Source organism: Thalia democratica, chromosome 1 (assembly GCF_965202585.1).
Source record: "Thalia democratica chromosome 1, ktThaDemo2.hap1.1, whole genome shotgun sequence".
Classification (NCBI taxonomy): domain Eukaryota; kingdom Metazoa; phylum Chordata; class Thaliacea; order Salpida; family Salpidae; genus Thalia; species Thalia democratica.
In genome coordinates, this window is record NC_139165.1 from 58,442,707 (window position 1) to 58,468,564 (window position 25,858).

At 26.8% G+C, this 25,858-nt stretch overlaps 1 protein-coding gene across 1 annotated transcript; it reads left to right on the plus strand.

Moving 5' to 3' along the window:
- LOC145831702 (ribose-5-phosphate isomerase-like) lies at positions 1 to 24,922 on the plus strand. Its single transcript, XM_082939020.1, has 5 exons — positions 1 to 153; positions 1,071 to 1,227; positions 6,799 to 6,958; positions 7,066 to 7,238; positions 24,410 to 24,922. The coding sequence occupies exons 1-5, from the start codon at positions 10 to 12 to the stop codon at positions 24,478 to 24,480; spliced, it is 705 nt and encodes a 234-aa protein (XP_082795146.1). The 5' UTR covers positions 1 to 9; the 3' UTR covers positions 24,481 to 24,922.
- The last annotated feature ends 936 nt before the right edge of the window (positions 24,923 to 25,858 follow it).

A 25,858-nucleotide genomic window follows, 5' to 3' on the forward strand; every position in this document is an offset into this window, starting at 1 on the left:
TTTCAAGTAATGTCAAATTTGATTCAACAAGCAAAAAGGTTAGCAGCTCGCTCGGCTGTTGACAAACATGTAAAAAATGGTCAAATTATTGGAATTGGAAGTGGATCTACAATTGAATTTGCTGTTGTAAGAATAGCTGAAAGAGTAAAGGAAGTAAGACATAATTTTCACTAGTTGTCTAATTAAATTGTTAATGTTAAGGGCCTATTTTTTTTGCTTTTACAAAAAGTAACATTTGCTCTTTTATGAGAGTTTTAAGTACAAGCTACAAGCCAGGTGTTATAGAATTAAAAAATACTATTTAACTTTTGAAATAGTTTAGTTTTTGTAAAAAGTTTCCAAAGACCACAAATTTTTCAGGGCAATTTTCTTGTAAATTTTAAAAATCACTTAAAATCTATCTTCTCCTTCATTTTTTGAGCTAGAGACCCCAAACTTTCATGAAACGTTCCTTTTATATTTTAAAAGACTTTGAATTATGGAATTTTAAAATAACCAAAAATAAAAATTTAAGATAAAAAAAAAACAAAAAATTGTTGCTTTTTTTTTAATAAAGATTTTATTTTTCAAAATTAAAATAATATTCTACATTCAATCTTTTTAAAATTTAAAGAATGTGAAAGCTTTCTGTGAAAATTTGAAGAAGATTGGTTAAAAAATAAAGGAAAAGATATATTTTAATGAAATAGTTTTTTTTGCGTTTTTAGTTTGTGCCTTTTATTAGGAACCTATTGAGGTCACTGACTGAATGCTTATAGCTTAAAAATTACTTTGAATTTTTTCAAGCGGTTAAAAATGTTTGATAGCTCAGATAAAAATCTATAAAATAAGATCAACTTAAAAAATAAAGGTGGACCCCCTTATGCCCATAAATTAGCTTTATGGAAAGAAGGATAACACCATATTTCAATTTCTATAGTTTATTATATGCTAAGTAATAACCAATTAAATATGACACAATAAGATTCATAACTCTACGTTCCTCTATTTTTTTAAAGCACAAAAGCATGTTATATACTCATTTTTTAGTTTTGTTACATCTAGTTATTGAAATTTGTTTTTTTCCACAGGAAAACCTTAACGTTTCATGTGTACCAACATCATTTCAGTCCCAACAATTGTTATTGAAGCATAATTTAAATGTGACTAATCTTGATAAAAATCCTGATCTGGATGTTGCTATTGATGGTGCTGATGAAGTTGATAAAAACAAAGTTCTGATAAAAGGTCGGTTGCATTAAAATTTTGGTTTCCTTGTTAATTAGGATAACTCAATTTTCAAGCTATGGCTAATTCGAAAAAGATATGAGTAGTTAAAACTAATGGGTAATTAGTTTCCTAATACTTGTCTTTCAAAAAAATCTTTAATAGAAAAACTTTAAAAATTAGATGCTCAATTCTGCCAAATTTAAGGTCCAAATTTTCTAGTTTTGAAGAAAAAAATTTGAAGAGCAGACCTGATACACTGCAAACTTCAAAGGTTTGTTGGTATTCAGAGGGATAGATAGGGTAGAAAGATTATATTGTTATCTGCGCCTTTGATAAAGCAACAACTTTGATTATTACTAAAGTGTAAATAAATGTATTATTTATTTACACGAACTAGAATAAGAAGAAGATTAAATTAATATTACAACAAGCTAGACTAAAACTAGAAGTGATAACTAGCATTTGAACAAAGATGAACAATAAGATAGCTGTTAAGCATTCAAAGAACAAAAACAACAAACCGTCTGCATAATTTTATTTAAAAACACTGAGTTAAATATAGCTTAAAATTTATACACACAGAACAAACTGCTTTTAAAATGTTTTTTTGTTTTATATAAAAAGCTAAGAATAAAAAAATTTTCTTATGTGGTACAGTTTTGTTTATTGTTTTAACAATAACTTATATCTGTTAACCATACATAAACACGCAAGTAAAAATGTAGAAAAAATACATCACTTTAACTACTGTCATAAATAAAATGTGGTATTACATATTTCTGCTATTAAAATTTGTTTTAATTTTTTTTCAATTTACCAACTAAATAGAGGCTATTTCGGCACAACACTGTATTTTTATTAGTGATGTACCGGACCCACAGTTTTGTGTCCGGCTGGACCCGGATCCGGACTTTTTTTTCAAATTAGAATCCGGCCAGATCCGGATATCAGACAAAAATGGCAATATCCGGCCGGACCCGGATAGTGAGTCCGGTACATCACTAGTATAAACTAGCCTGAGTCAAAATGAGGTTTTTAAAAACTGAAAAAAAAGAACTTTAATATAATAATAAGTAGAACAGCTAGCCACAAGGTTTACAAATTTAGGTGTTATTTACAATTAAAAATCTGAAATTAAGTTCTTGAAGAAAATACACTAGAAAATTACAAAATATTGAAAACTGGATCAGCTTAAACTCATTCAAAACCTAAAAGAAAACTAGCCTGAGTTTTTATAAAAAACTAAACTAGCCTGAGGCAGTCCAAGATTTTCTAAAATTCCCAAAAATTTTCTAACAAGCAGGGTTGCCACTGTTTAAGTCAAAAAAACTAGCTAGAGTGAGTATAATCAAGCCTGGGTCAGAATGAGTTTTTAAAAACTGAAAAAAATTACTTTAATCTAATAATCAGTAGAACAGCTAGCAAAGATTGACAATTTGGTAGTAAAGTTGTGGACTGATTGTGGTCACTTAACTTATTAGTACTACCCATCAAAATTAAATCCTACTTTATTTAATTAAGGCCATAGGGGGGGGGTAGACCATGTTTTTTACAAGTTGATCTTATTTTATAGAGTTTTTACTAAGCTTCAAGATGCTTTTTACCGTTTTTAAAAATTCGAATTAGTTTTTGAGATATGACCGGCCAAAGTCGGGCCGCATAACAGGTTCCTTATGGGGAAGGAAAACTAAAACGGCGAAAAAAGACTAATGCATTCAAAATCTATCTCCTCCTTCATTTTTTAAGCAATCTTCTTCAAACTTTCACAGTCTATTCTTTATACAATAACAAAAAAACGTTATTTGTGACTTTAAAAAATTTCAAGTAAAAATACTTTTTTTTTGTAATTTTATGACAAAAATTAAAAAAAAAGTGAATTTTCATCAAAAAAAATTTTTTTTTACAAAAAAAAGGTATTTTTACTTGAAATTTTTTAAAGTCACAAATAACGTTTTTTTGTTATTGTATAAAGAATAGACTGTGAAAGTTTGAAGAAGATTGCTTAAAAAATGAAGGAGGAGATAGATTTTGAATGCATTAGTCTTTTTTCGCCGTTTTAGTTTTCCTTCCCCATAAGGAACCTGTTATGCGGCCCGACTTTGGCCGGTCATATCTCAAAAACTAATTCGAATTTTTAAAAACGGTAAAAAGCATCTTGAAGCTTAGTAAAAACTCTATAAAATAAGATCAACTTGTAAAAAACATGGTCTACCCCCCCCCCCCCCCTATGGCCTTAATATCTAACAAATACTAATTTCTAACTGAGATTACTTTCTATAATCAGACACGATAGTTTTGAGTGATGAATCTTTTATATAAAACACAACAAGAACAAAATTATTAATTACTTTGGTAACACTTTAAAACTGGAAGCTATTTAAATCTATATCGAAAGACTTAAAACAATAAACTAAAAATTAAATAAAACTTTTAGTAAACAAGAAACTGTAAAATTTTCATTAACTATAAACCTGGCTTAAATATTTAAACAATTAAACACCAGTTGAAATACTCACTTTTAGAACAAAACACTACTTACAATAAGCATTCACAAAAACGTTCAAAATATTTTGTTGCTTCAAGCTACACACCAAACTAACTAACTGCTTATATATAAACTGCCTGTCATGTTCTGATGTTTTGTTACATCAGTATTTAGTTTGAAAAATTTCGTCATATGATTCTCATTGGCTCGTACATTCAACCGTATTAACTCTAAATATTCTCTGAGCTTAACTTTAAACAATAAATAATGCAAGTATTCATTCCAAAGTTTTCAATTTTACAACATATGTAAAGAGTTGCATTTCATGAAATATTTATTTCATAGTTTAAATGTAAATAAATGTAAATTAGTCACGTGTACAAAATGAGCCAATCACGGTAGGTGTTTAATTTTAACTGACGAAAATGACTTTTATTAGTTAAAACAGGGTTTGTTTATGAAAAATACTTCTGAGTATGCTCTTTTTTTACTAACTAGATCCGGGTCCGGACTTTTTTTTTCAAATTAGAATCCGGCCGGATCCGGACTTTTTTTTAAATTAGAATCCGGCCGGATCCGGACTTTTTTTTAAATTAGAATCCGGCCGGATCCGGACTTTTTTTTAAATTAGAATCCGGCCGGATCCGGATATCAGGCAAAAATTGCAATATCCGGCTGGACCCGGACCTGGATAGTGAGTCCGGTACATCACTAATTTTTATATATTTGAGAAAAAAAATTTTCTTATCTTTGTACCATACTAAAACAGAGTTTTATGTTTTCTTTTAACTTAACTATAACAATATAGCCATAAAATTAGCATGACAGTTTACACTCAATAAAATTTATATTATACTTTTAAATTTGTATTTGATTTTATTGGTTATTACTGACTTTTATTCTAGTTATAGGTCATATGTTGTCTAAACAATCTGAAATAAGGATGTTCTTTAATTAAAAAAAAATTATTTTCAAAAAAAATATTATGTGAATTGTTTAAACATTAATTATTAGTAAACTCTAAAAATTAAAGAAAAGTTAGGAAGTATCTGATAAATAATATAAAGTTATACAAAATAAGATAAACTTTTAAAAAACATCATTAACTTTTAATTACTTTTAATTGGTTAACTTTTACTTTAAATCCTATTTTTTACTCAGCTAATACTATAAAATAATTTTAATTTTTTTACCTTAATAAAAACTGAAAAACACTTTCAAGTTTAGCCAGTTTTAATGAGTTTTATAACTTATACCTAGTGATCTTACATCAATAATGCTTTATACCTAATGTATTATTATATCATAAAATCACACTGATTTTCCTTAGTTCAGTTTAAAACTTAATAAACTAAAATCAGTGTTCGAAGAAAGCATAAGGTTAAATTTGTATTAAGCAATAATAACTAAGTACCAGTTTTTGTCACTTAATATGCTTAACAATTTGAATTATCTTATAGTTAAATTACTATTTTTTTCACAAAATTTAAGTTTGGCTTTTATATAAAAGCTTAAAGTACAAACTACAAGCCAGTTTTTATAGAATTCAAAAATATAATTTAACTTATGTATGAGATATTTTATTTTTTGTAAAAAGTTTCCAGTACAAACAAATGGACCCCAAAATTTTTGGGCTCATTTTTCTCAAAATTTTCAAAAATCACTAAAAATCTATCTCCTCCTTTATTTTTCAAGCAGTCTTCTTCAATTTTTCAGAAAATATTCCTTATATTAAAAGAAAAAACATTACTTCTGAATTTTAATATTTTGTAATAATAAAAATTTTACCACAAAATTTAAAAAAAGTCTTTCTTTTTTTATTCCATAGTAACACTTTTTTTGTTATTGTATAAAGGTTAGACTGTGAAAGTTTGAAAAGATTGCTTGAAAAGTAGTATTTGAAGCAAAATCTATCATATAGATAAAAATGTATTGTTAACGTTATATTTTTTTTATATTAAAAAACCCATTTAAAGTAGCTTTACAGTATCTTTTTAATGTTGTTACACTATTTAACACAGTTTATTACCCTAAACTTGATTTAAAATAAAATTAGACCAAAAACCTTTACTTTCAAAAACCTAGAAGAAATTCCTTAAAATTCAGTTGCTACCCTGATTAGAATAAATAAGCACTGTAAGTGTATAGATTATAAATTAAAAGAATTGTTATAACAGGGTTGCCAAAAAATCTGGAATTTGAGAAATTTTGAAATATAACCTGGAATTTTGAAATGAAATCACTAATAAACCTGGAGTTTCAAACAGTTTTTACATGTTTAGTGATTAAGTTTTGTTTTGACCCAAAAATTATTATTATTATGTTTTTTTTATTTAAAACACATTAAAGTAGCTTTACAGTATCTTTATTATGCTGTGATACTATGTAACACAGTTTTTTACCTTCAAGCTAATTGTATACTAGAAATAAATCAAAAAACTATCACTTACGAAAAACTGAAAAAATCTCAAAAACCTCTGGTAAATAAGTAAAACTGATATGCAGCATTAAATTCGCAGTTAGCTAAACTTATGTTAATAGTAAAGATATATATTTATAACACAAAAAAAACAACCAATGTTCGTATTGTTCACTAAAGTTTCAACGTTTAACACGTTTCATCAAAACAATATAAAGCACATATCAAATTTTTTTAAAGAATCACAAAAAAACACATTATGACGTTTCAAATAAAATTTAATAATTTTAGTTAGCTTAAATATATATATATATATTGTTTTTTTAACGAAAAAAGTAAAAGCTCAAAATATTTGGTCCTAAAACTTGGTGCACGAAAAAAGCCTTTCGGTCAGTGAGTCGTACACCACTTGGATACCTTTTACCGTCCTGTCGAGAATCGTGTGTATAAACAAATTAAGTTTCTAGTTTATTAGTGACCTTAAAAAGACAGCTACGTATAAATATTTAAATTATCAAGAAACCAAACTTTCAACTACAAAGTAATAGGTTGAATTGTTTTTAAGTTTATATGATGCAGTCTCACAAAAAACTGAACGCAATGCAAAATCATCTCTTATGTGTTTCTTTTTAAATGTTGATTTAATATTTTTGTTAAGTTTTCATAAATAAAATATAAATTAAAGGAGGAGGTGGATGCATGGCACAAGAAAAAATAGTTGCAGCTGCAGCAAAACACTTCGTTGTGATAGCAGATTACACTAAAGATTCTTCAGTTTTAGGTGAACAGTGGAAAAAGGGTGTTCCTATCGAAGTTATTCCTATGGCTTATGTTCCTGTAACCAGGTATATTTAAAAGGTTTTAGATTTGCAATATAGTTGAAACCTACTGCTTTTCTGAAACTTTGATAAGATAAAGTATCTTAATTATTTGATAATATTTCTTAAACTAGGTCAATAGAAAGAAAGTTTGGTGGAAAAGCTGTTTTAAGGATGGCAAAAAGTAAAGCTGGTCCTGTAGTTTCGGATAATGGTAACTTTATTATGGATTGGGTTTTTGAAAATGTACACAACTGGAGTCAAGTTGATTGCTTTATTAAAATGTTACCAGGTGTTGTAGAGACTGGTTAGTAATTGTAGTTGTTTTCCTAAAAAACTTAAGCTAGAAATATGATATTTTTCTTTATTTATTACTAAAACTCTTTTTGAATTGAACTACAACACATTTTTTATATATCAACAGTATGTTTGGAATATAAAGTAAGTAAAATATATAAGTTAATCTTAAACTTCGTCTGAATTAATGAATTTTACATTAGTTTATATTAGTATTTTCCTACCTAGTGTTAATATATACTTAATATCTACCTACGTTGTTTACTGTAAATAAAACATATAAAATAATCAGTTATTTTTTAATTGTTACCAAAACTTTAAGAAAGTTGTAAAATAAATTAGTAAGATTTTAAGTTAATATATGAGAAGTACATTATACAAAGAAGAACTAATGTACTTAAGGGCATGGGAGGTCCTCCTTGTTTATAACAAATTGATCTAATTGTGTATTTAATTATATTAGCTATCAGTTAATTGGTACCATTAAACAAAAATCAAAATAACTTTCGAGATATAATTGATTGAAGTCAATGAGTTCAATAGGGACTTTATAGAGGGATTTTTGTGCAATTTAAATACAGCTCTTACTCTTTATAACAGTATAATTATACTTTCTTGGGTGCATATAAAAACGCGTAAAATGACTTTACCACTATAAATCTATATAATTTGACGAAAACCACCTTTTTTGTATTTAAACTTTATGTTTTATATAACAAAATAATCCAAATTATGATTTCTTCTAAATTATTTAAGAATGTTTAAATTTAACTACTAGAAAATAAATTTTGAAACTAAAATTTTGTGGTTTTTGTATCGGAAACTTTTTACAATAATGTCACAAGTTAGTTGAAATTTTTATAATCTACAAAAATAAATTATAGATTAAAGTTTTAGATTTCATGTAAGGTCCAATGATAACTTTTATTAAAAAATGGCTTTACCTCCTGTGCCCTAAGTTTATTGAAGCTGATTTTATCTTAATCTTGATTGATTGTGAAGCATCTATCTTTTGTTTATAACTTTATAGTTATTTCATCAGGTTGAAAGTGAGACAAAAATATAAGGAAAACTGAAACAATAATTAGGATTCCCATTTTCCTTGATTTTTACAACTTTTGATACTAACTTGATAAAAATTAAAAATTATATATCCCTTGATTTTACTATTTAACCTAGTATTGCTACTTTTTGATTACATATACAGCTTTTTTTTCTAAAATTAACTTTTGATAAATTTTATTAATAAGGTTGATCAGTTATAAAAATTAAAAGTTTAACGATTAACAAACAGTCTTTTTAAACTTAATCTATCTTATGTTACTTTTATTTTATAAATTTTATTAAAAAGTTATAAGTTAATTGTACTCAGTTTATGCCTAGTACGATAAACTGTAATAGTTTTGACTCATATTTTTTAAATTCAAAGTGTCTAAAATAATATTTAGCCTTTTAAAGCTTTGAAGACCCTAAAAAAATTTACTCTTTATTAATTATTTGTTAACCAAAGTTATTTAATTTAATTTTGTTTAAGTTGGATCTCTGAATAATATTTGCAGATCTTTAAAAGAGTGAGCTACATCATCAGCGAAAATTGATTTTGTATGATTATCTTTTTCACCTTATTTTTTGCTTTCAGACGTGCAGGTTTGATTTGGTGTCCGTCAAATCTGAAGCTTAACATTCATAGTTAACGAAGAAAAAATATTTTAACAACATATATATAAAATAAAATCAAAAAAAAAAAACTTACTCTCTTTTGATCGTAAAGGGTTCAGAAGAATTACTATCATCCTGATCAATCCTCGTGTTTGTGTTGAATGAATTCACGATGCTAAATAGGTTTAGAAGGCAGCCCTCCAATACAAACAGCCCTTATCTGGTTACTATATTGCAAGCTTTAGTACGTCGATGAAAGCTATGTACAAAAGCATGTTTTGTTATATGTATTTCACCTGTCGCATCATGACAAGAGAACTCTTAGAAGAAGTGGAGCGTTTGAATCTAAACCACATTAAGACTCTGGAAATATTATTTCAGCAGAAACTGGTAAGCGACTAAGGGATTCTCGTGCAATCTGACCTAACATTGATATTGACATATACTAATGCAATCTGACCGACACCCTAGTTTTTATACAAGGTAATAATTTGTATAATTAATTTTGTGGTAGCTTGCCTTCTTTCCAAGATTAAAATAAAATGTCATGTGTGTAGTAGTAAAAATTGTGTTGAATGAGTATGTTCGCTGGTAAAGTGACATATCAGATGTAGCTTTACTAAGTTATTTAATATTGGGTACCAGTGGCGTCGCGTGGTATTTTTCTTAGGTGGTGCAGAAAATAAAATCCGAGTTGCCAGTGATCAAGTTGCCTCTGCCAGGGTTGCCACTCGGTCAGGAAATCAGGAAAAGTCAGGAAAAATTTAAAAAAATGTCTAAAGTCAGGAAAAAAGGGGGAGTTTTGAAAAAAAGTCAGGAAATTTGATAAAATTAAAAAAAAAGTCAGATTTTGTCAGTTTAAATTTATACAATTCTTTGTTTTCTAAAGCCTTCAAGTTGTAAAAATTAATTAAAAGTCCTTTAAAGTCAGAAAAAAATTCCAAAATTTTCCTAGAAATTTACAAAAATATTTAGTTTTATTTCCGACGCCTTCATCTGGTATAAATTAGTAACATATCCTTTATAAAACTGCAAACATTTTCTTTTAACATATTGAACAAGTACCCTACTTGAACAAGCAGATTTTGTAAGCTTTTTAGTATTGATGATCTGTAGCAAAGACACTTCCATAGTGAAACTGTGATATATACACAAAAGTTTATCTAGCATAATTTTAGAATCAAAGTGTTTTTTGTTTAAGTAAATATTTGAGTTCTTTATAACTATTTCAATTAGATTAGTATTTTATGTAACTTAACCTCTTTATAACTTTTTCAAAGTTGTTTAAATTTGTAAAATAAGTTATAAGAGAGATATATGCCAAGATTAAGTTTACTTATTGTTTGTATTTTTTGTAGAGTAACATTAGTTTTTAAAGTAAATAAGAGTATATTTATTTGTTGCAAATTTTATACTAAATGGTAAGAGAAAATATTTTATACAACAGATATATAGTTTAGTTTTAAGGTTTCAACTGTAAAAATTTGTTGTTGCTTTAAGATTTTAGTTGTGAAAGTTCCTTATATGTCATTAGTTTATCTAGATAAATTTGTGCTAGGATATGCTAAAAAATTGTGTCTTTTTGCAGACAAGCTGTGTTTATAAGGTAATAATAGAAGCCGATCATTTATAACCCGCTATCATTTCTAACCCGATTATTTCTAACCCGATCATTTCTAACCCGATCATTTCTAACCCGATCACTGCTAACCCAATCACTTCTAACCCAATCACTTCTAACCCGATCACTTCTAACCCGATCATTTCTAACCCGATCATTTCTAACCTGATTATTTCTAACCCGATCACTTCTAACCTGATCATTTCTAACCCAATCACTTCTAACCCGATCACTTAGAACTCAATAATTTCTTACCCGATCATATCTAACCCGATCTTTTCTAACCCGATTATTTCTAACCCGATTTACCCCAATCATTTCTAACACGATCACTTCTAACCCAATCACTTCTAACCTGATCATTTCTAACCCATTCTACTTGTTTATTTTATTTCTTAATTTTAATCTAGATTTCTTTAAAAACTAACTAGTCTTTAGAAAATTATCAAAGTATTTTTTTTTTAGTTTTATTAAAACATTATGATTTCAATGTGTTACGTAAAAAACATTGTTAGTATAAACCTTAACTTTGGCATTAACTAAACATAAGTTTAATTTATTTTTAACACCTTGTTTTTTTATATTTCATTCTACACATAATTTCAATTTTTTTCATTATTTTATATATTTTTGTTCTTTTAATCTTGTTTAACAGACAATAGTTACTTTATAATATTTTGAACTATTCTTTGTAGGACTTAAAAGTAAGCAATTGTAACTATATTTAAGATAGATCTTATAATAATTCCCGTGACTATAATAATTTTATAATCAGCAAATTTTAAAAAGCAAACCTTTAAAATTGTAATATTTAGATACAAAAACCGTTATATCACGGTCTAAAAACTACAATGCAAGTCTGTTGTAAATGTTGTATTATTTCTGACTAATGTATTAGCGCTTTATAGTAGGTTATTTTTAAGTTTCATTTTAATAACTTTTACAAATTGTTATACAACTTGCATAGGCCTATTAACATAATGGAATTCAAACAAACACTAGTAGAAATTGAATACTTTTGTTATATTAAGTGAATTTTTTTTTTCCAATAAAGAATCCAATAAAGAAAAGTATACTGTGCTGGAAAGATTTAAGGTAATTTTAAAATTAGTTTGTATTCTTATATTAAGTGAAAAATCCTGATTTTTAGGTATGAGCTAGATATTAAAACAGTTATGTCGTATAACAAACTGCAAAAGTATGTTACGTTGATTGACCGTCTTGATTTCACAGCATTAATAAATTCCTACTTAGTCCTAGAGCAAAAAAAGTCACTAACAATTAAACGGACATGTTTATTTGTATAACAAGTCAGAAGTTAATCAAATCTCGCCCAGGTAATCTATATACAATACAAAATGTTTTAACTACGACTTAAATTAGTACTTTAGTAGATAATAATTTCTTTAAAATTTACTTTATTATGAACAGTTGAAATAACGTAAGTATAAACGAAATAAATACTGAAAAACATTTTCAAACAGAACAATAAATTAGTTATAGTAAAACTAAGTATAACTAAGAGCAGAAGTTTATAAAAACTACATCAAGTTTTTTGTATCCTTTAATCAACTATTTTTTCAGACGATTATTACAAGCAACATATTTACTTTTTATTCAATACAGTAAAGCCAGCTTGAAGTCTATTGACTTTATTCTCGGTGTTTTTTGCACCTCTAAATTTCTAAGAATGATTTTTGCACCTCTAATTTTCTTGAAACCTATGTTAGAGTTTCACAATAGAAACAAATTTTGTTATTTTATTATAAATTTTAAAAAGATATAAATTAATCAAGTAACTTATACTCATATTTCATATCTAATTATCGCTGAATAATCTTAAGTTCTTGTGTTTTTGGAAACCTGTGAAACAATAAATTTTAAGAGATATCAAGAAATTTCCTAAAGAAAGTTTTAATTATTAATTGTGTGAAACTGTTTTTGCAATTCTAAATTTTGAAAACTTTAAAATATTTATGATAAATGTAAATTTGTTTTTCTCTATATACATCATATTTTGAATTAAAAAAAAGCAAAATAACAAGTTTTCGACACTTAACTTTTATAGTTAAGTTTATTATATAATTTATCTTATTTAATCTTTAAATATAATTTACCATTGGCTAACAAAAAGAAAATAGAATTTAAGTTCTAGTAAATGACGGATTCTAAATATTCAAAAACGTCTACCTCTACTTTTGACTTTTTAAACAGTATACACTTTCGTTTTAAAACTTAGATTTTAATAAAGATATATTTTAATGAAATCACCATACTAATTACGATTACTAAATTTTATTAACTGTATTATTTCTAGTTTCATATATACTGATATTAATATTCTTAAAAAGTTGTATTTATATAAAATCGCCTTAAATTTAAATGCAACTTGCCAATCTGGTCTCCATACTTAAAAAATGTATATTAACCATATAAAATCTCTTAGAAGAAAAATACGGAGTAGTCTTTAAAGGCTGCAAAACTCATTATGTTTCTTACATTGACGACTCTCAAAACTTATTACTTAATCTTTAGAATACAGAACACTTATAATTTTCCTAATGCTTTTTAAAACTAATTAACTAATTTAACTAAACTATAGTTAATAAATAATCCACTTTTAACTTTATTTAAATAATTTATAACCACAAAAATAAACCATTGGTTTATAAACCTATCGAAAATAAACCAGTATAAACAATTGATATAATATGTATAACTAGGGTAACTAATAGTTTGATTTTATTAGCAGCGCCTTTCCTCTGTAGATAATATAAGGTTTTTCAATATTTTCGATAGATATTTTTTTTATCCTGTATTCCTCATGTGCTTTGGAATTTAAATTTAGTGGTTATTCAATGCACTTAAATTTTTTATTTTTTTTTACAATTGGCTGTACCTTTGTTTCAATAATGTCTATTTTAATTGTATCGATTATGCTTTAGTAAAGCGACAAAAATAATTTATAAAAAAACAATAAATTACCAAACGGTTGCACAAATGTACAGAACCTAACTCTAAAAGTCAAGATGTGTATATCCGGTTGTTTTTTGAACAAGAATAAGTTTTATTCATGAACTTTTGTAGTTTGTTTGAATTCTGACATTCTAGTATGTTCTAAAAGAAATTTATAAAAGTAACCATAAACCTTCTTTTAATAAAGAAATGCGTAATTTAGACTACTTTGCTGATTGCTGCACTAAAATCATTGAAATAATTTACTTAGTCGTCTCGATTTGTGTTGCTTAAATTTTAAAAGAATGTTTTTTTTTTCTTGAAAAGAAATCGGAAATTAATTCTAAATTGAAAGATTGTGCAACTGTTTTTGGTTTTATTGGAACTCACTGATCGATGAAAGAATTGGTGTTAAACTTGCTTATTATTGAGTTAAAATCAAATTTGTTAAAAACCTTCTTCAAATCATAAATTAGTCTATTAGTATTATACTTAAGTGTTAAATTATTTTGCTGTTAATCTATAAATATTAGATAAAACTATAGTTTTAATTTTAAGGTATATAAGTTTGCGTCTCTTTGTTAGGTGTCATTCAGTTTAAGTGGTCCAGACTTTGATGCCTGGGTCTAGCGTAGGATAACAAACTTCCAATAGCAATGAATATCAAAAACTAAATTTTAACAAAAGCTATATGGACATTAAGTTTTAGTTTAAACAAAACTAACTAAATTTCATTAAAAAAAACTTTGTTGAGATTAATTTGTTTTTAAAACAAATCGTTATTTTGAAACAATAATAAACAAATATATTAATACAGATCGGATTAGTAGTTGTCGGGTTAGAAAAGATCAGGTTAGATATGATCACGTTAGAAATGATCGGGTTAGATATGATCGGGTTAGAAATGATTGGGTTAAATCGGGTTAGAAATGATCAGGTTAGAAATGATCTTTTTAGAAATGTTCGGGTTAGAAGTGATCGGGTTAGAAATGATCGGGTTAGAAGTGATCGGGTTAGAAATAATCAGGTTAGAAATGATTGGGCTAGATGTGATCGGGTTAGAAGTAATCGAGTTAGAAGTGATCGGGTTAGAAGTGATCGGGTTAGAAATGATCGGATTAGAATTGATCGGGTTAGAAGTGATTGGGTTAGAAATGATCGGGTTAGAAGTAATCGGGTTAGAAGTGATTGGGTTAGAAGTGATCGGGTTAGAAATGATCGGGTTAGAAGTGATCGGGTTAGAAGTGATCGGGTTAGAAATGATAGTAAACCGGTAATAATACAAGTATTTTACTGATAGAGCTGTTTATTACAAACATCAATCATACACAGATGGTTTAAGTGATGTACTAGAAGTTTGGTGATAGAATTTAGCAAAAAAAAAGTTGTTTTTAACCAGTATTAGAATTAGATTAAAAGCTTTATATAGTTTCAAGTGTTAGATTATGTATTTTAGATTAAGTTTAATCTAAGAGTTTGATTTAGAAAAGTCAAGAAAATTTTGGTAAAAAGTCAGGAAAAGTCAGGAAATTTTTCTCAGCTTGATCAGTGGCAACCATGCTCTGCTCGAGTTGTCTCTGTTCAAATTGCTTCTACTCGAGTTGCTTCTGCTCAGATCGCCCCTGCCTGCTTAACTTTGTTTTCATTTTTTGTTTACAATAGCTTGTGGAATGATACTTAAGCCCATACTGTGTTGGGAAATTTTCAACTTAGCTTACTTACCGCAATCAATTGATTTTGCGGTAATTCTTGAAGAAATTTTTCTTTTTTGAGTTCATTTGTGGCAGTCAGCTAAGAGTTTGCGGCAATGTAGTGAGCAAAATTGTTGTTGTCTAAATTGGAGTTTTATATGAGATTTTGTTCTAAAAAATAAAGAAAACTTTATAGATACTTGATTTATTCTTACACAGTTTTAAGGTGGTGAAATTTCGGCGGTGCAACACCCTGTCGCTATCAAAGCCTCTACTTATACAATGTTAGGGGCCTGATTTATAACGCAACGTGCGCTTCAACTTGTATAATAGAAGTCCCCAAGATAACGCTTAAATAAATTATAGTCGACTTAAATAAACTAATATGAATTACTTACTATTTACTAAAGGTATAATAAATCAGTTACTTATACTAATTTAAACTTAGTTCGAATGTAAGATAATGATTATTTTTACAATGAGTTTGCGAAACGAAAAGAGCATAAAATACTGCACAACATTACACTAGTAAACCAAATTATCAATTCTTTTAAAAGACGACAATACTCGAATAAAAGAAACTAAAAACTAAATGTTTAAACCAAACTTAAAAAGAGTTCTAAAATCGAAACCAACTCGACAACAAGATTGAAACCATTAAAACTTAAGTGCAGCGAAAAGCTGCACTGACTTCAGTCCGCCGCAATGCAGTAGAAACGAAAAGAAGTCTAAATTACTCGAGATTGTTGAATTTATACTCGCTTGAGAAAAAAGAAGAAAGTAAAAAAGAGACAATTACCGCGTAAGCGGCACAACCCCACGCGACGCCCCTGGTAGGTACTCTATTCCACTGGTCTTTAACATAATCAAAACTACTAACCTACTAAATAAAACTTTTTTTATTCAAAACGAGTCAATAAAATATTTTAAGTCCCTGAAATAACCGAAGTATAGTTATAAGAAGCTAACTTACTGTAATAAAACTAGTACATTATTTACAACAGACAAAAACAGGTTGTAAACTTACAGTACTAGCCTGAAGTTTAGGAAAGATGTCTAATCTATCCTGAGTTTTTCAAAAAAAAATTAAACCGTCAAAGTTTGAAAATATATTAAAAAACTTCAATCTAGACTTAGTTTTGTCTTAAGCTATCCCAATAAAAAAGTATACATAAAACAGGTAATCATTATTTATTGTTTTTTTTTTTGTAGAACTGTCACTTAAAGTGAAAAATTAAAACAACAATAAAAAATTTGGAAACTTAAAGATGAATTACAATTACGAAATTTAGTAATAATTTTATGACTTACAGGATAATAGTAAATTATCAAAACTCAGAAACATTAGGAAAATAAGGAGTAAAACTTGCTCATTTTACTTTTTAGTATAAATACTTCTATAAAATTGTTATAAGTCTGTAGAGAGTGCACAAAATATAAAGTTAAGATTCTTAGTTGCTGCTTTATGTTAGATCCAAAAGAACTTTTGCTTTTTTAAAAGGACTATAATCACCAAGCATCCTTTTTTGAAACCAAAAATGTCAGCCTAAGTGATTTTTTACATTTAAATAGTAAAAAATACTAAAATGGTTGAATGGGTTATAAGAATAGTAGAATAAAAGAAAAATCAATCTAAATTACAAGAGCTGAGTTCAGCTGTAATCTTAACCTTAGTCTATATCGCTTTACATAAAAAACATAACTTACAAAATAATTGACTTTTTTTTCTGTGCGCACCTCAGTGCAAACTAAATTTTTTGAGAACCCAAAAATAAATTTCTTTAAGACCACTGCTTTTTCCATACCTAGTTGACAGAATTTTTATGAATTAAGTTCATCATCAGTAACAATATTCTGATTCAAATAGAGAAGAGAAAAGTGTTGGACTCGTATATCTAGCTGGTTATCTCTCTAATTAGGATTTCTCCGGTAACAGATTGCCAAGGTGATGTAAAAAAAATTGTTAATACAACTGCTTTTTAGATTGCATAATATAATATTTTGGTGTTGCATCTTTCAGAAGCTTTAAAACTAGCATTAGTTTTTAACAACAAATCAAAACCGTATTTACTAGCTGTCCAAGACTTTTTTTGGCTTCACTTCGTCTGTTTAAATACTTGCTACTTTAATCATGATAAAATTCGCGAGATGCATTATGTTTTATTGTAACCAGTCTTTGTTGGTTTCTGACTCCAAAGTGTTTTGGACTTGGTAGTTATGTTAAAATTATATCTCAGGAGTGTAAAACTAAGTATAAATCAGGGTTTCCCAAACTCATTTACTAAATCGCCCCCTTTTCAGAAATTTTAAAAATAATCGCCCCCCATGATTTTAAAAAGTAGTTTTTCTCCTGAGTACAAACTTTTGAGCCAAAAAAATTGTGTTCGAAATGTAATTTAGACTGGTATTTCTTATGCACGCACTTTTCGGCTGTGTTGAAAGTAGTTTACAGGGCTTGAGAAAATAAGTTACTGTTGTTTTCTTATAAGCCCACTTAAGTGTATTAAAATACTTAAATATTAAAAAACCTTGTGTAATCAGTAATCAATCCTGTTTAAATATGAATTGTTTTGAAACTAATGAAACTTTTAGGGTAGTGGTGGACAATTTTTGAAGTCAGCAATTTATATTTACTAAAAAATCTTTTCTTGTTTCAACTCGTTGAAAAATGTAATTGCAGGCTGCATAATTTAAAAATATAACATATAGAAAACTAAAAAACTCGAGCATAATTGTAATAAAATGATTTACTATTATTGTGATCTAGAAAATACTAAAGTAACTGAAAACCAAATTGAAAGTGTATTTCAAAATCATAAGCATCAAAAAACTAAATTTTGTTTATTTTGCACAAATAGTTTCAAGTTACTTGGCGGGTCGAAATTTGATTGGATCTGGACCGTAAGTTACCCATCTGAAATCTTAACTGAAACCTGACATTATAACTATCTCTCATTTAACGAATTTCGGACATTTAGAGTGAATACTAAGTAACTTATTTAAGCCGCACAAAATAGTTAAATTATTTATAAATAGGCATATTCTAAAATTAAATACCTGAGATTAAAAAACTATAAAAGAATGAACATATTTTTTTGAACATATAAAATAGATATTAAAACATTATTGCTGATCCAATTTTAGGAAGTTTGACCGACTGGTTAATTATCTCACATGAAAAGTGGGTTTATCAATAACTTCTGTTTGTGCAGTAAAATTATTAATTTCAATGCTGAGATGTATTATAATCAAGTTAGTTGTAAAACTAAAAATTTAATTCTAAACCTTTAAAACTATATGTTTTGTAGTAGAATACCATTAAATAGTGTTTGACTTAAAATAACCTCTAGGAAATTAAACCTTAATTTTAACATTTTTTTTCTTTATTTCAATTCAAAAAAAATCAAATGTATTACAATTAATTCTGTGAACAGAAAGTAATCAATTAAAAAATTCTTTTAATTGTGTTAAAACTTTCTTCTGTAACTGTAGCAGTCTTTTTGATTGCTTATTTAATACTGTTTAATTTTATTTTTTCTCTAGTTATTAGCCTATAATAATTTACCAGAAGAAAATAGTGAAAAACTAAACGCTAGTAATGAACTATTAAAATAAACGACATATTCTAATTGCAAATATATTAAAAAATAAGATAAAACAAAAAACAGTTTTATTAATAGCTTAAAATTATTTAATATATAGATTTTCTAACAGTAATAAATCAAGTTTGAAAATAAATTTGAGTTTAATAATCTTTTAAATGAAAAATTTGAAGTCATTTCAAATAGAGACATCAAATCTATACTCTTTTAAAACCAAAAATAATTATTGAAATAAAAACTTTAATGGTTATAAAAGTTTTTTTATTTATACAAATTAAACAAGTAATAACAAAAATATGTCAAATAAATTTCTTTAAAAAAAATACTTTAACCACTATGCTATAAAAACTTTTGGTGTAATGTAAATCAACAAAAATAAACTACAAAATTAACCAGGTCAAAATAAAACTATTAACAGATTTAAAACATAAAACATTTTGTAGATACAGTAGACTTCCTCTTCAATTCGCACTTTGAACAAAATAAAAAAGTTTAAACTTAAAAATTGTTACCATTTTTTTTACAAAATAATAAATTTAAATATGTTATATGCAATACCGTTATGAATAAACATAAAATCAACTAAAACATAAAACAAACATTCATAAAAAAAAGAGATCTATATAAGCTATTAATTATTGTGCATTTTTGTTTTATTAATACTTAGTAAGTAATAGACTTTATTTAAGTTAAATTTAAGAAAGTATAAGTATGCACTTTTTTTGGGTAAAAAGTGCGAGCTCAAGAGAAAGTCTACCGTAATTAATATTTATTAGTCATTATGCAAAACTATTATAGAATAAATAACTTAAAAGAATTTTTAATATAAAAAGACTACTTAAATACAATACAAACCAGGTTAAACAAGAAGTATTTTAAAAGATCAAATAAATAAATAAAACTTTCATAAAATAATGTCTGCTACTGAGCTCTAATATAATGCGAAGGATGAGATTCATGAATGCTTGCAAGTTTTTCTAATCTGATTCTAAATCAGTCAAATAAAGCCTCAAGTCACCTCCTTTACAAATATCTAGATTATATATTTTGCTCAAGATGTTGATAACTAAACTGAAAGCCTTCTCAACAACATAGCTAGAAGGAAAAACTATACAAAACAATCTAAATTCCTCTCAAATGATTGGATACTTTTGCCTTAGTTTTTGTTGAGTCCAAAAGCTTCCATTTTGTTCTTTGGAAAAAATTACTTTAAGTTCAAGGTCAATTTGTAAGTCGGAGAAGGTTTCCTGTGAGTCGTTTACTTCGAAAAGATCTGCCACGAAGTATTCCATATTTTTATCTATATGATAGCTTTTTTGTGTCAAATCGAAATTTTACTACTTAATATGTTAAAATTGTTAAAAATTCCAGATTAAAAAAAAAAAATTTTGCCTAAATTGTCAAATTCCAGGTTTTTCTAGGTAAATTGGCAACCCTGTATAGTTTTATTTCTTAGTCTAACTTAATGACTTTTTAAACAACAATTAGAAATATCATGAGGTGATAGTTAATATAGAAAACATAGATTTGATCTACTTGAGTGTTAAAATAAGAAAATATATAATTGAAAATATGTAATTAACTTGAAAGTAGGAGTCATAAGTACTTGATTTTTTTCTCTATATTTTACATAAACACCATAAACTTTTTTGTTTAAGTTTTACCACAGGGTAAAATATTTAATAGCAAGCTAAAATTAGTAAAATAACAAAATAAAATATAAAAAAATTTATGACAACCCAAAACTTTAAAATCGCCCCCTTACTAGTTATCGCCCACCCTTTCGCCCCCTTACTAATTATCGCTTCCGAAATACTAAAATCGCCCCCAGGGGGGCGATATCGCCCACTTTGGGAAACCCTGGTATAAATGGATACTAAAAGCCAAGAAAGCAGGGTCTTTTTAAGCTAATGAATTGAAACAAAAGCGCGTTTCTTCGCCAAAATGTATACCAAGCTGCGTGACTGGTAGGCAATATGTTAAGGTATAGGTGCTTAAATATTTTATTTCTAAAAATAGAACTAGTAGTTTTTTAATCAGTAAATATTATTAACTTCTTACCGGTAATGTACTTTTTAATCGACGCGTCCAAAGATTTTTAGCGAAGAGATGAGTATGTTTGTTAGAGAGAGGGTAGTATTTTAAAGAGAGTATCAGTGTTGATGTATTTAAAGTTATTAAAAAACTAAGAACAAATTAGCAACCACTCTGCAAATATTTTTTTTAGTATGTGTGTATCAGTTACATTACAAATCAAGTTACAAAATAAATTTTTATGGTATTTTCCAGAGGCCATATCTAATTAAATAATTTGTAAATGAAGAAAAAAAAGTAACTAAAAGTTCTAATATTAATAGGCTACGCAGTTACAACTAATCCAATAGAATCTACCCAAAATATCCGAACATAAATCACTAATTCGACTCTGAATAACATTATTTGATAACGGCACTAATTCAAGCTTTTTTGAAACTTAAATTTCCATAAATTTTGTTTTGTCATTTGTAATGAACATGGCTTTATCACCTCCTCAGCAATTGTATGGGACTTTTTTGGATTTGGCTACGTTCAGGGTTGCCACTTTACCTGGAACAACCTGGAATTTGAGAAATTTTGAAAAAAACCAGGAATTTTGATCAAAAAACCTGGAATTTTTAATAATTTTAACATTTTCACTTGTAAAATTTTGATTTGACACAAAAAATCTATCATATAATTAAGATTTTTTGTCATCATCAAAAATTTAATTTATTAAAAAACTCATTTAACGTAACTTTACAGTATCTTTTCAATATTTTTATACTATAAAACACAGTTTCTTAAATAGAAATTAACTTAAAACAAAAAATAGACCCAAAAATGTGTACTTTTAAAAACCTGGAATAAATTTGGAAAACCTGGAAAAAAATTTGAAAAAACGAGTGGCAACCCTGTACGTTATACGACACATTGTATGAAGCCATTAAAAATGGTGTATCAGCAGATACAAAACCCAACTTTAGAAGTGTTCCTCATGATATAAAGCGGTTCTTTTTTGATTTCAATGATTCAATATCATGACCTGAAACATCTGCTCCACCAAGTCAGTTGTTAAAGTGTTCTCGCAACTTTAATGGCTTTAAATTTTCGTTTGGAAATACAAAGCCTTCAATTGTTTCAGTGCAAGTAAAACCAAACTGCATCTGTTGCCCCGACCTTATAATTTCGCTTAGTAAATTTTTTTGACGTTAGGAAATCACATAAATAGACAGCACAAAAAAAAAAAGCTTCCTAGTTTTAAGCCTGCTGAAGCAAATTACTTTTGAAAGTTTTGCTTTAAATCGGTATATTTGAAAGGGGGAAAAAAGACTATTTAACTAAAAAAAAACGATTTCACTATTTTCTCCTACGTTTTTTGAGATAAATACCTGAAACGGTTATAAAATGTTCCTTGCCATATTAAGAAAATTCTGTGTATAAACAAAATTTTATGCAAAAATAACGAAAAAAATTCAGTTTTTTATTTATTTTTATAATAACGGTTTATTTCTTTACATTTTTTAGTTTAGTTTATACAAAATTTTCTAAATATGGCAAGGAACATGTGCATTTCATGGTAAATTCGAAACTTAAGCTAGATATTGAAGATTGAAATAAGGGCAGTTTTGAGCTTGGGGTGCACAGATTCTAATTACCGTGAAGACCACTGGCTTAAACCATATTCACTACGTCTGTACAAAATTTTTTAAGCTTAAAAACCTATTGTGCTTATAAAATTAAGCTTTTTGTAACAATTGTTTTTTAAAGTTGCTTTAAATTTCATTTAAACAAATAATTATTGATGTATTGTTTATTTATTATGTCATTGCCTTTTTACTTGTTTAAAAAAATGTTCTATTGCAGTTCTTTTTAATTACTCGACGCTCTAAACTTTTTTTTTATTTGACCCACAAATTATATTTTCCGGTAAACCTGGTCGGACAACTAGAAAAATTGCCCACCCATACTTTAGTTTAGACCAGGGTTTCCCAAAGTGGGCGATTTTATTAAGTTGCGGGCAATATTAAAATTTTGGGCGATTTTGAAACCTACACTAAATATTCTTGAGTTGCAGATGAAGAGCAAAAAAAAAATAAAAGGTCTTAGGTGTATTTATTAGTAATTTTGAAACTTACACTAGATATTCTTGAGTTACAGATGAAGAGAAAAAAAAGTCTTAAGTGTTTAAAATGGTAATCTTGTTGAAGGGGGCAATAGTCTTTTTAATTTCTTTAAAGGGGGCAATTTGAAAAAAAGTTGGGACACCCTGGATTAGACGAAATAGTTCAATTTAATTATATCCGTTTTTCTACAAGTCCAGTTAAAAAACCGTTATAAAAATTAGCAAATCGTATAAATTTTGTCTTTTGTTAATTTTTATTACATGGTTTTTAATACATACTACATTCATAAAGGTTTATACCTTAAACATGTTTCCTTGATGAAATATACTTTTTTTCCTGAGTTCTGTTTACAATTAAATATTTTTTAGACAACTTATTTTAGATGTATTTTTATGTTGTTTTCATTATAAATATGTGCTTATAGTAAATATGTCTAATAAATAAGTACATATTTTACATATCTTTTGCTTGCTTTTTACTAATGTACTTTGATTCTGTAAAGCTGTTCAATTTTTTTTAGTAGAGAAACTTTGCCAACCTAATTAGTATGTGCCTATAGTAGTTTTAGTATTTCAAAAAATTTATTATATGGGTTAAACTAATCTAGCTAAAACGGTTTCAGACTAAATTAGCTTAGGAAAGTAAAAAATTCCAATTTGCATTATTTAGGACAATTTTCTTATGAGAATGACATAATTTAGTTTGCAAAAATATAAGCTTTAGTTTGTGTGTTTAATTAAGTGCATGAAATATGAAAAGCTTTATATACCTTTGCCCAAGAAAAGGAAATAAAGTGCTTAATAATTGTTTTCTCAAAGATCAATGACTTATTTAAATAAAATGTAAATTATTAGTTGTGTTGTGTGATCTTTATATACATTTATAATTATTTAGACAGTTCTATGTAATTGTTTTACTTAAATTTAATTTATCCAAACGAACATAAGCAGAAAATCAAAAGAGAAATAATTTATAACAAATGTTTTTTATTCGCAATGCCTAGTTTAACGATAAAATAATTATTGGTGTACAATAAACAATTTATTTTGAATTCAGTTAGGTTTTAAGTTATTGTTGCAGCTTTATATAAGAAATTTAAATATTAACATACCATGTTTTATTAAACAGAATGTTAAGTATTTTTAGTCTTTTTTTTAGTAACTGCATTTTAAGATTTTTTTAGTTTGTTGCTTTTATCTTATTTAAAAAAATATTGTTAGGCTTCGTTAAGTAATATTTAATTAAGTATGTCAATTTCGCTTTACTCTTTTTTTTGTTGTTGTTGTTTTTTAACTTATTAAAGTATAAAAAAAACTTTTAAAATAGTTTTATTAATAGTAAAGCTTTTTTTATATTGTAAAAAAATATGATAATACATAAGAATGTTTAAAGTCGAGATCTTTTTGTTTTATTTTATTAATATGAATTGCTTGTTTACATTTAATAAGCAGTATATTATTAATATCAATTGTCTTAGTGATTACGTAATGTTAATTTATATTTAATTACAGGACTCTTTGTTGAAATGGCAAACGAAATTTTCTTTGGAACTGAATTGGGCGGATTGAAACATATTAATTAGAAACTTTTTGACGAAATTATTACCAAGTTTTTTTTTTATTAGTTAATTAAAAATAATTTATATTAAGTTTTTTCTACTCTATCACTTATTGAAAGTTTAGCTGTTTTAAAAAATTTTTGTTGGTTAAAATTTTTAAGTAAGACAAAGTTTAATAAAATATTTTTTTACAATAGTAGCTTTAGTTGTGAATAAACTAAGACAATTAAAAAGTACCTTGAAAGTTAAAAAATTAGACACGTTAGTTTTTAAAATAATACTCGAACAGATTAAACATTTTCGTTGTTAATGAAGTATCCATAATTTAGTAATATTGGTTAGTAAATATTTTTTAATTTCTAGAAACTAACAAGTTAAACCTTATTTCATTAGATAATAATGTAAGTCCTAATGTTATAAAAAACTTTATATTGAACGTAAAATCTATAAAATTAACACAGAAGTTTTTTTTTATTAACTGGCAGAATCTGTTCAAACTAATAATACCGTACCAGCGAAATGTCAAAACGAATATACTAGCCGCCTTGCCTAGTAGATTTAAAACTCCTAACCAAAAACATTACAAAAAATACATTATAATTTTAAAAACTTTATAAAGGTTTTTATATCATACGTTTAAAAGGATATAAGCTATAAAAAATTACTTAAACAGTGTTATATTTGTTTGCTGTACTATTTTTTAATTTATTTCCTTAAAAACTGAATAAAACATTTCATTAAATAAATAATAATGAGGTATATATTTTAGTTAAAAACATTTAAATGCGTTTCATAATAATTTTGCATGGTTCCTTTTACTTTTTCATGATTATTACACTTAAATAAATTTTACCAAATATTTTTTTTTTCATTTACGTCCTCATAAGGGCAGAAAACACTTAAATTTTATGCAAGTTTAAACTTTACTTAGCAGTGTAAGAAATTAAATTTAATGCATTTGTTTTACAAAAACATAAAATTAGGTGTACTTGATTATGAATTTTTGTAATTTTCCTTGAAAACAAATCTTCTATAGCTTGATTGATTATGGTTATACTCTAAAGTAAACAGATTTTCTAAGTTAAGAGAATAAGAACAACGAAATTTATATACAAAACTTTTTTATAAAGAAACTTAAATATATCCGTATGTTAAATAAGAAATGTAAAATAAAACACTTTACATAAAGGGGTCGATCATACCTCAAGCCGGAGTAAACTGAGACCGGTATTGTCCTTGATAGGACTCCTCAGTCAATCACAACCGAAAAACTTGCAGTCAAATTGGAATGATTCAACCCTTTTGTTGAACTTGTCTCAAGGCATACGAAAGTCCTGGCTTCTGCTCAGCAAACTTTCGCTGATGTTTTCGTTGGCTTTTTTAATATAGTTGTAAGGTATAA